Source organism: Mugil cephalus, chromosome 3, assembly GCF_022458985.1.
Source record: "Mugil cephalus isolate CIBA_MC_2020 chromosome 3, CIBA_Mcephalus_1.1, whole genome shotgun sequence".
Classification (NCBI taxonomy): Eukaryota; Metazoa; Chordata; class Actinopteri; order Mugiliformes; family Mugilidae; genus Mugil; species Mugil cephalus.
In genome coordinates, this window is record NC_061772.1 from 31,656,005 (window position 1) to 31,668,969 (window position 12,965).

General features: G+C 42.7%; 1 protein-coding gene across 2 annotated transcripts; it reads right to left on the reverse strand.

The window, feature by feature from the left end:
- Positions 1–432: 432 nt before the first annotated feature.
- LOC125005570 (annexin A2-like) lies at positions 433–11,109 on the reverse strand. 2 transcript variants are annotated; one of them, XM_047581018.1, is made up of 13 exons: positions 10,969–11,109; positions 9,002–9,063; positions 7,586–7,679; positions 3,844–3,938; positions 3,416–3,529; positions 3,248–3,338; positions 2,583–2,662; positions 2,368–2,427; positions 2,088–2,181; positions 1,808–1,903; positions 1,655–1,713; positions 1,068–1,190; positions 433–599 (listed from the first exon to the last, which is right to left on the reverse strand). In XM_047581018.1, the coding sequence occupies exons 2-13, from the start codon at positions 9,050–9,052 to the stop codon at positions 540–542; spliced, it is 1,017 nt and encodes a 338-aa protein (XP_047436974.1). In that variant the 5' UTR covers positions 9,053–9,063; positions 10,969–11,109; the 3' UTR covers positions 433–539. The 2 variants fall into 2 exon arrangements, with proteins under 2 accessions (XP_047436974.1, XP_047436973.1); XM_047581017.1 differs by having other exon boundaries at positions 7,586–7,682; positions 10,969–11,107.
- Positions 11,110–12,965: the final 1,856 nt, after the last annotated feature.

The window sequence follows — 12,965 nt, forward strand, 5'->3', positions numbered from 1 at the left end:
ATCAGGGGCCCCTGTTAGTGACTGGTGGAGTCAATCAAGACAAAAACCAGAGGAGGAGGAGGAGGAGGAGGAGGAGGTTCATGCTGGAGTGGTCGTCGTGGTGATTTGTCTTCTGGATGAGAGCAGAGGGGCTGATGGGATATGGACTGGGGGGTTGGGGGGTCTCAGCCTGGAGAGACCCTTCATCAACCAGGACACTTTACAACTTCTATGTTTATTTCCTGGGAACATTATAATATAATATAATATAATATAATATAATATAATATAATATAATATAATTTAACCCCCCCTCGTCCGATGACATCTGGGACAGACTCCTAGTGACGATAAGAGCTCGTCTCATCTCTATCTCTGGTAAATGAGTCCAGGTCTAAATCAGGCCTCTGCTGCCCCCTGCTGGTCATCACTCAAACACACAAACACTTCAAATTTCCTTTTTATTATCTTTATTATAGCACGTAGAGGAGGCGCGTTGTCATGGCAACAGGTGGCAGGTGGAACCCCGCGGCCTTCTGGGAAATGGAGTTGAGCTGGATTCAGTCGTCTCCTCCACAGAGACTGAGCAGAGCCTTCTGGTAGTCTCCTTTAGTGTGCTCCTACACAACCACGACAACATATCAACACAACATTAGGAAACTAAAGAGGTAGATCTGACTGAATAAACACTGTCGCTTTAGCCCTCACGTCCTATTGATGAATTATTCGTGATTATTAACAGAAAATTCTCATATCTTTATTAATTCTTTTTCTTTTTGTAATTTCAGGTGTGTTGTGTCTTAGAGGACGCTGAGGTTTAAATAGAAACTCTGTGGATGAGGACAAATCTGACATCTGTTTACTCTCCAGCCTGAACTTCTGTCCCCGTTCACTCCTGGACCCCGGGCCTAGGACTGTTAATGGGTCTAGACCCATCATAGGGACAGAGGACAGGGACAAACAGCCCGCTTCTGCGATGAGGACATGTCCTGTACGTGGACTAAATGAACCATGCGTTCTGTCTTCTGTTAAAATCTACGTCTGATAGGAGGCTGGTTGTGTGGTGCTCAGTGTGCGACGTTACTCACAGCGATGGTCTGATACAGCGACTTCCTGTGCTGCCTCTTAAACTCCGTCCGGATCTTCATCAGGTCGATTTCACAGCGAGAAACTATGACTCTGGTCAACACCTTCTCCTTGGCCCCTTTAGTCTGAGACACAAGACCACAGACAGCCAATCAGAGGACAGACAGACCACAGACAGACCACAGACAGACCACAGACAGCCAATCAGACCACAGACAGACCACAGACAGCCAATCAGAGGACAGACAGACCACAGACAGACCACAGACAGCCAATCAGAAGACAGCCAATCAGAGGACAGACAGACCACAGACAGCCAATCAGAGGACAGACAGACCACAGACAGACCACAGACAGCCAATCAGAGGACAGACAGACCACAGACAGACCACAGACAGACCACAGACAGCCAATCAGAGGACAGACAGACCACAGACAGACCACAGACAGCCAATCAGAAGACAGCCAATCAGAGGACAGACAGACCACAGACAGACCACAGACAGACCACAGACAGACCACAGACAGACCACAGACAGCCAATCAGAGGACAGACCACAGACTTGTTTCTGGTTTTGACTGGACCCACCTTCATGGCGTCGTTGAGTCTGTTTGCGAAGTAGAGCTGTCTGTTCTCAAAGCACTCGACTGTGAAGAGTAGAAGAGGTTTTAAAGGACCCCCGTCCTCAGAAGAAGAGGTTTTAAATGACCCCCCCGACAGCTTGGTGTCTGGTGGACATACCCAGAGTGAGGAAGGACTTCTCCAGATCTCCCTTCACCTCCTTCCTGATGCTCTCCTTCATGTCGAAGGGGCTGTAGCTCTTATACCTCTCAAACACTGACACAAACATTCACACATTCACAGGTTAACGTCATCACATCAGACCCTCCTCCTCCTCCTCCTCCTCCTCCTCCATGGGTCCAGATCTAATCACCTACTATAGATTAGTAGGGACAGAAACATGTAGGGTGTAGAGGACATGGACATGGAGGAGGACATGAATTAATTAGTAATTACTGACCCCTCTGGAGGTGGGGGACGCTCCTCTGGGAAAAGATGGTGATCCATGTGGCCACGTCAGTTCCTTTCCTCTGGACTCCAGCTTCATACAGACACTACAGAGAAGAAGAAGAAGGAGGGATGAATGGATGGATGGATGGATGGATGGATGGATGAATAGATAGATAGATAGATAGATAGATAGATAGATAGATAGATAGATAGATAGATAGATAGATGGATGGATGGATGGATGGATGGATGGATGGATGGATGGATGGATAGATGGGTGATTGACTCACTCTGGCATCCTCATCTATCTTCTCATAGTCGATGACGTTGGAGGGCTCGTCTCTCTTTGTCTGGAGACAAACAATCGATGACAAACTATAATAATAATAATAATAATAATAATAATTATAATAATAATAATAATAATTATTATAATAATAAACTGCAGAATATGGGCAGCTGGTTAATGAATTGTCCACGGTGGAGCAAGGTGACCTGGTCGTACCTGGACCAGGGCCAGCAGCAGTTTGGCGAAGTCTCCTGACGTGTCTCCTGCTACTTCTTTGTCCAGGTCCTTCTTAAACACTGCACAGACACCAAGCCAATGTTAATGTTAATGCTAAGGCTAGCACGCTAGCCGTCGCGTTGGGTTTAACAGTAGGATGCTAGCTTTTTAATATTTGATGACTTTAAGAGGAACTTTGATTTGTGTTCAAATCATCTGACTTTAAGAAGCTGTAACAGAACTAAAACATCTAACTTATTATTAATGTAAAGACATGGTGTCACATGATACCAGAATAATCTATAATTAGATCATAAACTGAAAATATCACACGTTTACTGGTTCAAATGTTTAAATGTTGACATCTTTAAATCACAGATAATTAAACTGATTCTCAGGAACTTATACGTGTTAGATTTTAATATTAATGTTGTTAATGTGTTTCTGTGTAATACACTAAATAAAACTTATCAGTTCAGTTCAGTAAAACCTCGTCTTATCTTTCAGTGCATGTGCAACTATAAATGTTTCTGTAGTGGCCTCCAGCTGGCACCAGGTGCCTCCATAGAGCAAATTTAACATTTAACTGCAGCTTTAAGTGTTTTATTCTTCTGTTATTTCTTCTGCTGACATTATGGGTCAGGTTTTATTCCTGAAACACTGACTGTCTTTGTAGACCTTCTTGATCTCCGTCAGTTCTTCGTTGCTTCTGGAGCAGACGATCTCGATGAGCGTCTCCTCGTCCGTCCCCAGGCCCTGAACGTGAAAACGCCACAAATGAAAGTTAAATCGACGCCATGGCGCCACCTACAGGGAGGAGAGAACAAACAGACCTTCATGGAGGCTCTGAGCTCCGAGGCGTCGTACTGGGCTGTGCTCTTCATCAGACCCAACATCAGGGCCTCCAGAGAGCCGGACAGCGCCGCCTTCAGGGCACTGATCAGATCCTGGGAAACAAAAAACACGAATACAGATGATCCTAGAAGCCTTTCTTCAACCATCAAACTGTAAAGTAACTCTGGATTTGTATTTGTATATATAAAAGCCAGTTTGCATTTAGATTAATGGAAATATATATATTTTTTAACTTATTTACAAAAATAAGCGCTGCCATCACAGTCACTGGCATATAAAGGGTTAAAGGTCAGAAATGAAAACATTGGGTATTTTTGATTAGGACTGAAGTGGATTTAATGTCAATAGCTTAAAATCAGGCTTGACAATTAATTCGTATTTAATCTTTATTATCATGATCTTTCACCTTCTTGCTGATTCGTTCGTATTCGAAGGCGATTTCTCTGCGCTGCTTGTAGCTGCGTCTGGTCAAGATGTCGATGATGGTCTGTTCGTCCACACCTGCACCGACAAACAAGATTCACTCATTTCACACTGAACACACGGCTGTGGTCTAGTCCCGTTATGCGTCAGTAGCTGTGTTCTAATGATAATAATAATAATGCATTGGATTTATATTGTGCTTTTCCAGATGCTCAAAGCGCTTACGATTGTATGTGTAACAGAGTTAAAATTGAACTTTATTAATAATTATTTCCAATATGTATCTGTAAGTTTTATTTATCATTTAATGATTATTTTGAGTATTCATGAATTTTATCTCTATGGGTTATTTTCATCTACTATTATTTTATGAATTTCCCTGTGGAAATGAACCTCCTGGGCTCCCGTAGCTCCTCCCCTTCCGCCTCACGGGCCCGTTTGTGGCGTTGAGGGTAAGTTATGTGAGAAAATGCTGCGGTTATTTTGTATCATTTTCTTTGATTATCTAGTCATTTATGTTGAAATCTTCGGTGTATGATGTTCTCTGTTTCATACTTTATGTTACCAGGTAGTTTTGTGTTGTTTTGATCGTTAATATAAGTTTTATGCATGTTTTTAGTTTCATGGTTTTGGCGCGATTTGTTTCATGTCTTTATGTAGCTTATGCAGCATTAGGTCGCGTCCCACTCGTGTAAACACTAGAACGTTTTGCATGTTTAGGAGAAGAGGTGCAGAGGTTCATTCTGCAGGTATGTGATTTATTTTGTTAGGTTAGGATTTTGTTATTTTTGTATCGTCACTCCACCCCACGCTGTGTGTTCTTCTCGCCACCAGGTGGCACTGTTTTGTTATAAACGTTTTTCTGTTGTTTTTAAAACTCTGCCCACGCACAGTCCCGTTTGTGTTGTTGAGGGAGAAGAGGTGAAGAAAGGCAGAAGGCTGATGTATGTTTTGATGTCTTCTGCAGGATTAAATGGTCGCAGGAAACAAAGATTCCTCCTCCTTCGTGCCCTAATCACACGCACACACCTGTTACACATGAACGGCTGCCACACAATGCAAGGTGGGATAGGGAATCGAACAGCCAACCTTATGGTTATCGGACGACCGTTCTAACTGAGCTACTGCCGCCCTAGTCCCTATGCGTCAGTATCTTTGGTCTAGTCCCGTTATGCGTCAGTATCTTTGGTCTAGTCCCGTTATGTGTCAGTATCTTTGGTCTAGTCCCGTTATGCGTCAGTATCTTTGGTCTAGTCCCGTTATGCGTCAGTATCTTTGGTCTAGTCCCGTTATGCGTCAGTATTTTTGGTCTAGTCCCGTTCTATGTCAGTATCTTTGGTCTAGTCCCGTTATGTGTCAGTATCTTTGGTCTAGTCCCGTTCTATGTCAGTATCTTTGGTCTAGTCCCGTTATGCGTCAGTATCTTTGGTCTAGTCCCGTTATGCGTCAGTATCTTTGGTCTTGTCCCGTTATGCGTCAGTATCTTTGGTCTAGTCCCGTTCTATGTCAGTATCTTTGGTCTAGTCCCGTTATGCGTCAGTATTTTTGGTCTAGTCCCGTTCTATGTCAGTATCTTTGGTCTAGTCCCGTTATGCGTCAGTATCTTTGGTCTAGTCCCGTTATGTGTCAGTATCTTTGGTCTAGTCCCGTTATGCGTCAGTATCTTTGGTCTAGTCCCGTTCTATGTCAGTATCTTTGGTCTAGTCCCGTTATGCGTCAGTATTTTTGGTCTAGTCCCGTTCTATGTCAGTATCTTTGGTCTAGTCCCGTTATGCGTCAGTATCTTTGGTCTAGTCCCGTTATGCGTCAGTATCTTTGGTCTAGTCCCGTTATGCGTCAGTATTTTTGGTCTAGTCCCGTTCTATGTCAGTATCTTTGGTCTAGTCCCGTTATGCGTCAGTATTTTTGGTCTAGTCCCGTTCTATGTCAGTATCTTTGGTCTAGTCCCGTTATGCGTCAGTATCTTTGGTCTAGTCCCGTTATGCGTCAGTATCTTTGGTCTAGTCCCGTTATGTGTCAGTATCTTTGGTCTAGTCCCGTTATGCGTCAGTATCTTTGGTCTAGTCCCGTTATGTGTCAGTATCTTTGGTCTAGTCCCGTTATGCGTCAGTATCTTTGGTCTAGTCCCGTTCTATGTCAGTATCTTTGGTCTAGTCCCGTTCTATGTCAGTATCTTTGGTCTAGTCCCGTTATGCGTCAGTATTTTTGGTCTAGTCCCGTTCTATGTCAGTATCTTTGGTCTAGTCCCGTTATGCGTCAGTATCTTTGGTCTAGTCCCGTTATGTGTCAGTATCTTTGGTCTAGTCCCGTTATGCGTCAGTATCTTTGGTCTAGTCCCGTTCTATGTCAGTATCTTTGGTCTAGTCCCGTTATGCGTCAGTATCTTTTGTCTAGTCCCGTTCTATGTCAGTATCTTTGGTCTAGTCCCGTTATGCGTCAGTATTTTTGGTCTAGTCCCGTTCTATGTCAGTATCTTTGGTCTAGTCCCGTTATGCGTCAGTATCTTTGGTCTAGTCCCGTTATGCGTCAGTATCTTTGGTCTAGTCCCGTTATGCGTCAGTATTTTTGGTCTAGTCCCGTTCTATGTCAGTATTTTTGGTCTAGTCCCGTTATGCGTCAGTATCTTTGGTCTAGTCCCGTTATGCGTCAGTATCTTTGGTCTAGTCCCGTTATGCGTCAGTATCTTTGGTCTAGTCCCGTTATGCGTCAGTATCTTTGGTCTAGTCCCGTTCTATGTCAGTATCTTTGGTCTAGTCCCGTTATGCGTCAGTATTTTGGTCTAGTCCCGTTCTATGTCAGTATCTTTGGTCTAGTCCCGTTATGCGTCAGTATTTTTGGTCTAGTCCCGTTCTATGTCAGTATCTTTGGTCTAGTCCCGTTATGTGTCAGTATCTTTGGTCTAGTCCCGTTATGTGTCAGTATCTTTGGTCTAGTCCCGTTATGTGTCAGTATCTTTGGTCTAGTCCCGTTATGCGTCAGTATCTTTGGTCTAGTCCCGTTCTATGTCAGTATCTTTGGTCTAGTCCCGTTATGCGTCAGTATCTTTGGTCTAGTCCCGTTCTATGTCAGTATCTTTGGTCTAGTCCCGTTCTATGTCAGTATCTTTGGTCTAGTCCCGTTATGCGTCAGTATCTTTGGTCTAGTCCCGTTATGCGTCAGTATCTTTGGTCTAGTCCCGTTATGCGTCAGTATCTTTGGTCTAGTCCCGTTATGCGTCAGTATCTTTGGTCTAGTCCCGTTATGCGTCAGTATCTTTGGTCTAGTCCCGTTATGTGTCAGTATTTTTGGTCTAGTCCCGTTCTGTGTCAGTATCTTTGGTCTAGTCCCGTTATGCGTCAGTATCTTTGGTCTAGTCCCGTTATGCGTCAGTATCTTTGGTCTAGTCCCGTTATGCGTCAGTATCTTTGGTCTAGTCCCGTTCTATGTCAGTATCTTTGGTCTAGTCCCGTTCTATGTCAGTATCTTTGGTCTAGTCCCGTTATGCGTCAGTATGTCTCTGACAGTGTTACAGGCCCTGCTGCTGTATCGGGACTAGGGTTCAGGTTAAGGTTCTCAGGAGGTGGTAATGGGACACTAGCAATGTGTGGGCAGTTTTTATCCCCTTCTGGAAAGTGGTTTAGTCCAAACCAGACAGTCAGAGTGTGTTAAACTCCAGCAGCAGTAACTATCTGTCTCCCTGGCGTCATGGTGTCGTGGTTGGACTGGTTCCTGTCCTGGATTCTCACCTTTAGTTTTGATGGCCGTCTCAATTCTGGCAGCGTCCTTGGACGGGTCAAAATCTCGAGCCGACACGACCGTGGGAAACTTGGGCTCTTCCTCCTGCTGAGGATGGAGAAAGAAACTCACCATTTAAACACTTGATGTGCTGTTTTCTGTCTGACTGGAATAAAACCATGCGTGAGCTCGACATTTAGGATGAACACAAACTCTGAGGAAGCAAAACAGCCAGTTGTTGAAAGAAGTAACGTTAGAAAGAAAGATGAACGAAGCTGGGAGAGCAAAGGTGAACATTTAAAACGTAGCTCCGTCCTATTCAGCTCCTTTAGTGGAAACAATCCTGTGTTGTCACTAAGGTTGAGCAGAAACTCTTTCCTACTTCTACCTCCTCCTTTTCCTCCGGTTCATCACGTTCTTAAAGTTCAACAGCAGCAAGAAACCAAAAATGAATTAGCCACTGATTCCAACATTGTTCAGTAATATCTGTAATCACTGTAATCCCAGGGGGAAATTACTTTTCTTTACAGCAGCTCCAACCCAGAATAACAGTGTTAAGAACAAAGAGCAAGAAGAATAAGTAAGAGAATGTAAAAAATATAGGAAACATATATATAACAATGTGTACAACATGTCCCCCAGTAAACAGGGAATGTGTGCTGGTATATGAGATGAGGTGAACATGAATTATTGCACATTAAATAAATAATATGTGTTCTACGCCCTCAGAGTTATACAGTGGAGACCTGAGGATGGAAGAAGCTTCCAGGGTTCAGGTCTAATCTGAGTCTTTGTCTCTAAAATAAAGAACTTATCATGAGTCTTTTCATCTGGTTCCTAAATCTGGATCATGTCTCCAAGTCTCCGTCCATGTGTCCCTGGTTCTGGTCCAGTGGTAGGTAGAGATCCATCAGAGGCAGCAGCTGATACAGTATTATACTGACCACATGGTGGCGCTGCTGCTGATTGACACAGACTGAGACCAGGTCTCCAGTTCTGTCTGGTGACACATGTGGAGACACAGTAGAGACCAGGTTTCTAAAATGAGTCAGAGCCAAACCCAGCAGGTCCAGTTGTTTCAGCTGATTTATTGAGCTGAGTCTTTGAGGAGTCGTCAGTTAATCATCTGTCTGATAGATGAGATGAACTTCGGATGGAGAACAAACCTTTATCTGCTTTATTACAGCAGTAAAACAGGAAGGATCCGGGTCAGATACGGGAAATAAAACTTCACTAAGCTACAAGAAGCTTTCACACAAAGTTCAAGTTCAAGTGAGTTTGATTCTTTGTGGATGTGGGTTTAAATGTTTGTTCTCAGTCAGCCTGAGAACTGTGCTGATGTTTTAAAATGAAGGATGAATGTATTTGTCTCCTGGTTAGAGTTGAAAACACGTTATGACCTCAGACATGAACCATGAAACACTCACCCCTCCGTACGACAGCGTCAGCTGACCCAGAAACTCAGACACCAGCGCCATGATGGATTCACCTGCAACATTCAAGCATCGGTGTTACACCTTCACACTGTTTCATTTGTTTCATAGGAAACTAATCCATCTTTAAAAGAAAGACGACGAACGATGAGCTACAGAGCTCCACCTTCACCTCAGACTCTTTCCTTTAATTCTTCTGAGATTTGTTGGACAGAGAAGAACTGACTTTTATTTCCATTATTGAGTTTGGATGAAGCTAAACACTCACATTTAAAGAAGAAGGATTTGTCAAACAGGATCCTGTTGAAGCGTCTCCTTAGTTTCTGTTGTGCTATAAATGGTTTGATCAACTTATTGTTCTGAGGAACTGGAATGAATTCATTATGGGATGTGTTAAAAGGAAGTATTGTTTGTGTTGTCCTCTCCCTGTTTGTTTGAACTGCAGCTCTGATTGGTTCATGCAGCCAGATGATAATAACCATGGAGGATGTAAGTCAAGGCCCCTGACCACAGGTACTGGAGCCCACTTTCATTCACTTTGATTTATTTGAGTTTCTGTTGAGCCAGTTATGTGGTTCTGGATCAGACTGATCCCGGGTCAGGACCCAGACTGGACTCCCATCCTGGCTCATTTTAAACTGATTTTTATTGTGCTCCTGTTATATTTCACCCACTCTCTTATTGCACTTGTATTTTATTATTTTATTTGGCATTTCATTGGGTTTTACTCATGTGGAGTCAGATGTTTTTATCTGCTCTTTCTGGAAAACACTTTGGATCAACTTCTGTTGTTTTAAATGTGCTAAAGAAATACAGTGACTTGACTTTAGTCGACACCCAAGTCTGGTCCATCGCCTGCTTCTTACACCAACTCTGAGGATGAGATGTTCCCACTTAGCGTGCTTGTCAGTGGTCATAATGTTGTGGCTGATCGTGTCTTGAATGCCCTGCAGAGAACAGAAGTGGAAACACTGGTTTCCTCCTCAGACTTTGTAAACACAGATGAACAATAGTGTCCAGAGTCTGAGGTGCGTTTGATTTATTGACCGGGACGTTCCTGAGGGAGTGGCGGCAGATAAGGAGCCAGAGACGCAGGAATGTGGAGTGTAGCTCCAGCTTTTCCAGTGTTGTTAAGTCATTACCGGAAAACTGTCCAACTTTGACCCTGTTACAAAACACTCCAGGAAGTGAAGGTTTCATCTCTGAGCAACAGCAGCTACAAACAGTCCCAGAGTCTCAGAGCTTCACGTCCAATCAGACCGATTTACTTCTACATGGGAAGGTCCTTCCAGGTTTATTAATACTCATAAAAGGCCTGGTTTTTAATCAATAGTCTGTATTTTAGCATTTAGCAAGAAGTAATGAAATATGTTCCAGTCAGCAGACGTTAAAATAATCTATCGTGTTTATGTTGAACCCTCCGTGGACCAGGAACCATATGTGCTAACGTGGTTCCTGGTTCCTCTCAGTGAGGTTTAGTGTCATGTGGTTTTCAATGAGCCAATCAGAGAAGATCCAGGAAACATCCTCAGGTCTGATCAGGTCTAATGTGGTCTACAAGGTCCCCCCTCTGACCTGGTTTATTAGGAACCATGAAGAAGAACAAGTGTCCTGATGTTTCTAATGTGATGATGTTGATGATGTTCTAATGTGACAAATGCATGTTTACATTAGTTTAAGGACCAGGAACCAGATATGAGCCCAGAACCCAGATATGAGACCAGGAACCAGATATGAGACCAGAACCAGACATGAGACCAGAACCAGATATGCGACATTCATTCATCAGGATTTAACTCAGTAAACAGTAAACATCCGACAAAAAATCACAAAAGTAAAACCGTGAGCTTCTGTCCCACGATAACATTCTAGGGTTTAACTTCAGAACCTGCCCAGTATTCGTGCCGTGTTTAAAGAACCAGAAGCTCTGACTCAAACCGTCTGGATTCATGTTTTCTTACCGTCAGAGCAGCAGAGAGGCAGCAGATCAGCAGCAGCAGAGTCTCCGTTATGATCCAGAACAGGACGGGGTGTGGCCTTTAAATACCAGCTGACTCACTCTCTGCTCTCTGAAACTCCCTGGACCCGACTTTTACACATCAGCCCCAACACATGGGCAGGAATTCCTCAGATCAAGGTCAGAGGAGGCGGTGCTGGAGTCTGATTGGTCGCTTGGTGCGACTCCATTATAGTTTGTTTAACACATTGCTGCAACACATGAGTCAGGTCAATAAACCACTGGATGCAAATGAGCAATTAATGAGCAAATATAATAGTGAGTTTGAGCAGTTATCTTCTAAATCCAATCTCTCACACACACAAAAAATGGAAGTTCCTTCAGATTAGATGCTGACTCCAACATTACTCTTCTGACAGACTGTGGAGCCAGAGCTGGTTTGTAGTTACAAAGATGGAGAGATCCCAGACTTACTGGTCTCCTCTAAACATCCACAGAACCATAGAACCTCCCTCAGCCCACACAGGTTAGATAAGATCAGTGGATCATGTCCAGAGGAGGAAGGTGAATGAAGGAAAGTTGCTTCATATGGACTCGTCCTTATCGAGACGACTTTTAGCCACTATTTCAGACGCCATAAAGACCCAGAAATTTGACTCCTGGGAAATATCAGCATGTTTAATGTTTATAAAAATGAAACCAGAGAAGCGCTCACTTTTAACATTGCTCCCTTCATGAACCCTCTCAGTTAAAGATGAATATCTACTTCTACATGACTGATTTCTTCATTTGGCTTTTTCTTTATCTCTAACCAGGACAAGAGCTCAGTTACTGCGTTCTGTGGTTTTGTATTTTCTTTCCTCTTCTTATTTTTCTTCTTTGTTATTTTATTCTATATGCTGAGATGCCAGGTGCCTGAGTTCCTGTTCAGAAGCTCAGCAAGAGTTTTATGTCCAGATGATATTTTCATTCCCTCTAGTCAGCAGAAAAATCAACCGGGTATCACACGAGGATGGTACAAATACATACAATTTACATTTTTGACAGTGACCAGTATTTGCGTGATACTTCTGTCCCATCTAAACAGAGCAATATCTTATATTTCCGTATTAGGGGCTTTCCCCCATTTGTTTTTGCACAAATATACTTTTGTTATGTCGGGTACAATGTTTTTAAAAATGCCCTGTTTATATGATCAAACTTTGTCGATGGGGTTTGGTTTAAGGTTTTTTTTTTTTTGCCCAGTTGCCTCAGATCCACTCATTACTGTTCAACTAGTTCTGCTAATATTTCTCCAGACAGTGTGAGATAATGAAGGTGTGTCGGGGTGGAGCGGGACAGTCCAGGCGTTTTATGGATCTCAACAAGGTCGCCAAGTTTCAGTTGAGAATCAGCAAGAAGTGAATTCACTGAGAGGAGGAGGGGAGGTAGTACACACATAATGTCATAGGAACAGGATAACAACAGAGCTAACGTCATAGGAATAGGCTAAGTATCAGTCTACCTTTGGAAACACACACACACACACATATATATATATATATATATATATATACACATATGTGTACATATATGTGTGTGTGTGTGTGTGTATATATATATATATATATATATACTGTATATACATATATGTACATAATGCTGTGTAAAAACTACACAGTAGTGTCAGCAAAATACAAATAAATAGATGGATGGGTACTTGAAGCTAAAGTAAGATAAAAGGACGTGTCCAGGTGACACTGATGTGACACTGAGACATTTTGATTCCATTAAATGTGGCGACATCTGCTGGATGAAGTTAAATGTAGCACATACATGGTAGTGAATGACAGACCTACACTATGTGCATCTTGAAATGCTTGGTTTATTTATTTTTCTTTATAAAAAATAATCATAAGACATAAAACACTGCTGTATGTATATACATGTATATGTTGTATGAATGTATATGTACGGGAAACGTCCTTGTCATAGTAGAATTTGACAAAAATATATACAAGA

Bases quoted from the DNA above. Each gene is read 5' to 3' on its own strand.
- LOC125005570 (XM_047581017.1), bottom strand. From the start codon at position 9,052: ATGGCGCTGGTGTCTGAGTTTCTGGGTCAGCTGACGCTGTCGTACGGA. The intron at 3,530-3,843 runs GTGAAAGATCAT...TTTGTTTCCCAG, and splicing joins ACGAACGAATCAGCAAGAAG to GATCTGATCAGTGCCCTGAA. The intron at 2,663-3,247 runs GTCAGTGTTTCA...GTGTCTGTGCAG, and splicing joins CAAGAAGGTCTACAAAGACA to TGTTTAAGAAGGACCTGGAC.